The sequence below is a fragment of the Populus euphratica genome, unplaced genomic scaffold, assembly GCF_000495115.2.
Source record: "Populus euphratica unplaced genomic scaffold, PopEup_1.0 scaffold790.1, whole genome shotgun sequence".
Lineage (NCBI taxonomy): Eukaryota > Viridiplantae > Streptophyta > Magnoliopsida > Malpighiales > Salicaceae > Populus > Populus euphratica.
In genome coordinates, this window is record NW_011500319.1 from 116925 (window position 1) to 121528 (window position 4604).

The 4604-nt window shown below is 30.3% G+C and overlaps 1 protein-coding gene across 1 annotated transcript; it reads left to right on the top strand.

Moving 5' to 3' along the window:
* Positions 1–3272: 3272 nt before the first annotated feature.
* On the top strand, positions 3273–4029 carry LOC105113586 (mini zinc finger protein 2). Its single transcript, XM_011009814.1, has one exon. It carries the CDS (start codon positions 3463–3465, stop codon positions 3751–3753), a length of 291 nt encoding a protein of 96 aa, XP_011008116.1. The 5' UTR covers positions 3273–3462; the 3' UTR covers positions 3754–4029.
* Positions 4030–4604: the final 575 nt, after the last annotated feature.

Here is a 4604-nt window from a genome sequence, read left to right on the forward strand (position 1 = left end):
TTTTTTTTTGAAAAAAATCTAATCGTGTATTACTATAATTATTATTATAAGTAAATTAAAAGAGAAAGCCCCCCCCTCCTAATTCTTGCAAAATTACCCCGATATGGTCTCCAATGTTTTTTTTTCAAATACATCCCCACATTTTATTTACATGATCTTGAGCACCATAATTTATTTCATTTTGCATGTTATGACACATTTGTGATGTCAAAAATTACTTTGGTGTTAAACTAATGCTCAATGTTGTAACATAAAAATTTATTTTATCAATTAAATAATTAAAAAATATGTACCAAATTTAACACAAAAAAAGCCCTTCTTACTGTTCATGGGACACAAAAAATTACAATTTGGTCCTAATTTTTTTAATATTTGATGTTTGGTCCCTAAGTTTTAAGTTTCCAAGTTTTAGCACTATTTATTTGTTTTAAATTTAAATCTACTGAATTTAAGAGGAGTGAGAAAGTGGACAAACAACTATATTATGATTATCAAAAAAGTTATTTTTAGTGTTATTGAGTTTGATTTGAAGAGAGAAGTTTAATGGAGATAATGTTAATTTCCCTATAATCATGTCATAAAAGTAGATTGAAGAATGTAAAGTTATTTTATATTCAATTTAGTTTTGATTTCTTAGGTCATTATACGGGGTTTTTTTTGGTGTTTTAAATTGATTTATTTTTTGTTTATAAAGCTTTTGGAGTATTTCTAGGTAAAAACATGTTAAAAATTGAAAATTTAAGATTTACGAACTCTAATCCTGTTTTTTAGCCACCTGCAAATACAATATATTGCTTGCATAGACAAACTATAAGTTATCTAATATATAAAATAAAATTTAGCATAGAAGATATGTTGTCTACCCTTAATATATATATAAAAGCTTGCCTTTCAAATCCAGGCACACCTAGATTTTTTGTTGTGTTAGACATGTCTAGGCAGCTTTTTTGCATGGATATTTCTTGATTTTTTAAAAAACTATTAAAAATGTATTTAAATTAATTTACTTAAATAATATTTAAGCAATTTTCTGATAATGCTATTGTTTTTAAGAAACTTCTTTTTTTAATAATGATATTGTTGACTGCTTTATATATAATTATGTAGTAGCCTAATATGTAGAATTTTTAAAATAATTTTCTAATAAATATTAAATGAGAATAAAATATTTGTTTTTAATTTTATTATATAATTTCTCAAATTTATTGTTGTTATATTTTTTATATTATTGTGTGAAAATGATTGATTCATTATTTGTATTTTTTTACTAAAATTTGCTTTCATGGTCTTAGAAAGTTTTTACTTAAAAAAACAATGTTTCTCATAAAAAGCATGTTTTTTTGTTAAAAATAAAAAAGGGAACATATGAATGATATAATTATATTCTTGATTAAAAATATACATTTTTTTCTTTTTAGTCCAAATCATTGTAGTGTTTGCGAATATTGTTTTATTACTATTATTTTTTTCTCAATAAACCATGCTACTAATAAAAAAATGATTTTTTTGCCAAAACAATAAAAAATTACATAAATCAATAAAGAAAGTTTTTTAAAAAAATTCTTTTTTTCTCCATAATTTTACTGGTTGTCTTTCCTTGGAATATTTTTTTTATTATACAATTAAATAAAAAAAATAAAATCTAAAAAATGCTCTGCTGAGCAACCATGCTAGTTTGTTTCTATTTAGAAGAAGTCCATTTAACATCCTACACAAGCATGTGTAGCTTTCTTCCATCTCTTTGGACCCTCGTCCAAAATTTCAGAACACAAAATTTGACCTTTAGATAATCCCTCAGGAAATTATCAAATATCCGAAGTTAAAAGAAACAACGTATAAGTTTTATTACGATGTTGAACATAAATGAAAGTAATCTTAGACATAGTTGACTATTGGCGCCTTTTTTTTTTTTTATCTGAAATTTATGGTCAAGATAGTACGTATACTGCCTTCTTTTTCTCTCTCTCTGTTTTTTTTTTTTTTCTTTCCTTGGTGAGGATCGGTAAGTTTGCTAATAGAATGAAATGTAAGACGCAGCGACCATTCAGAAGACGGCAAGGTCAGCAAATTGTTCAAGTGATCAAACATTACTAATACAATTTTGTCCGATCTCTTTTTTTCAAGATGATTTGATTCCCCATTTGCTTCTCTTAAAGTGGGAGTGAAGTTGATAGTCTTCAATCCTTAGACAATAAAGCTATATTAAACAGGTCTTGCAGTTTCCAAGGTTTTGACTTGTCAATACCGAGCATCTTCATTGAAATAGTATCCAATCCACCTGATCAACAAATTGAGACGATGCACTAATATGCACTGAACTCTCTACAGCACATACAAATTCTTCAGCTCTCTCTCTCTCTCTCTCTCTCTATATATATATATATATATATAGAGAGAGAGCATATATTACACTTACTATGATAACAAAAACCTCCATCATTGAATCTTCTCAATAGCACCAAGCAAATAGAAACTATCATGTAATTAAAAAGCTATGATGGTAACTTGTTTTATGCTTAGCTCTTAATGTCTCCAATTTTTACTTTTTAAGAACTCGGCCTTATCAATAATCTTTTTTTTTTTCACTTAATAATGTTTAAACGTATTTTTTGTTTCTAATTTTTTCTAAAAAAAAATTTCTTCACCATTTTATAGAATCAATTACCTGATTTGGATGGAAATGTAACATTGGAATTTTCAATGAACGTTACAATTACCGTTGAACTTATTTCAAAATTCATGAGGGAGTAAGTCCCATCTACAATAGTTGTTGAGTTTGCCAAATTAAACTTGAAAATTTTGCCACAAGAAGCGCAATGGTATAGCTAGTGATTTAGACGAAAATGGAAGGACTTTACATATCAGGTTCGGCAAGGTTGCTAAACACTGGCATGATATTAGGCCTAGCTAGACAAATTTTGTTGGCATCGTATCCACGCACCCCACAAAAACTCCTTTTAGCATCAGCAACAGTTTATGGGCCACAGTGCATATTAGGTTTAAGAGATTAGCTGTTCATTCTGCTTTAAACCAATCAGAGTTTAACACGTAAAGTAAAGCTTTTTATATCATTTAGGATTTGCCTTAAGGGTTAATATTTCTTTTCACTGTGCTAATCGGTTGTTAAGGCTGTTCGATTATCACCTCACAGTAACTTGTCGAAATATATAATATTTTACAACACACAATTACTTTGTTAAGAAGAAAAGTAAATGATAATAAATCATGGTACCTGATAAAATGATTTATTGAATAAAGAGAGGTTTCCATGCTATAAATATACCTCTAGGGTTAGGGCTTGCAGTAACAACTAAAAGCAATTTCTTGCTTCTCTCTCTTCTTCCCCCCTCTATCTTTACGCCATATTCTAATTATAGGTCAGTCTTCCAATTGGAGAATTCTAGCCTAGCTTATCAAGGATTTGAAGGCGAAGGAAGCGGAGAAGAATTGGGGACTAGCCAGATGAGGAAGCGACAAGTGGTGGTAAGAAGATCAGAAGAACCTTCAAGAAGCTCAACGACTTCTTCTTTCACTGTCAGGAATGTTAAATACGGAGAGTGCCAAAAAAATCATGCTGCTGGAGTTGGAGGTTACGCTGTTGATGGGTGCAGAGAGTTCATGGCAAGTGGTGAAGAAGGCACAGCTGCTGCACTCACTTGTGCGGCTTGTGGTTGCCATAGGAACTTCCACAGAAGGGAAGTGGAAACAGAGGTGGCATGTGATTGTTCTTCACCTTCTTCAAATGGTAATTAGAATTTCGATGAGTGGGTTTTAAGTTTTGGTGTATGACTTGTACTTTTCCTTGTCTGGGTTTGTGATTGTTGTTCTTGTTTCTTGTTCTTGTTCTTGTTCTTGTTCTTGTTCTTGCTGTTTTAGTATCAGTAGCTTTTAGGGTTGATGGACATCATCAGTAGAGCTACTCTACGATCTGTGTAAGTGAAAAACTAATGGCGAACAGTGAAAATGTGTTGTGTGGTTTGTTTTTTATGATGATCAATGATAATTATCATAGCAAATTGGTTGTGGTTAGATGAATTAGCTGTAATTAGCTTCATGGTTGGATTCAATAAAGCATATCTAATCCCAGAAGCATTTTTGTCTTTGAATCACAATTTGGAAAAAGAGAAAGAGTATCTATTAAACAGAGGAGAGGAGTATAATGGAGGAAGATAATGATTTCTGGTGTATTATTGTCATGAAATTATTGTCCGGTACTTGAACTTTCTTTTATAACTTATGATTTGTTATCATTTTCTTTAGTTGCGTCTTTAATTACGCCGAATTTTTCAGTTGACAACATTCCTGAAGCTGTTTCTCCTATAACAAAATGCATTTCTCGATTCTAGGCCATGTAAGCTGTAATCGAAGCATCGGAAGTTTGAACAAAAACTATCTCAGGGACTAAAGCTTCATTTCCCTCAAATTGATGATTACAGCTATTATATCTGTTAATTAGCAAGCTTCGAACTTTACATAACATTTTCCTGATTTGGCCTTGTTAATCACCTATTTTTGGCCTAATAATTGTGCTACGTTCCTGATTGATTCTTGTTGTTGTTTATCAACCATTTTGAAAAATTATCTTTAGAAGCTCAGAAAAGAAA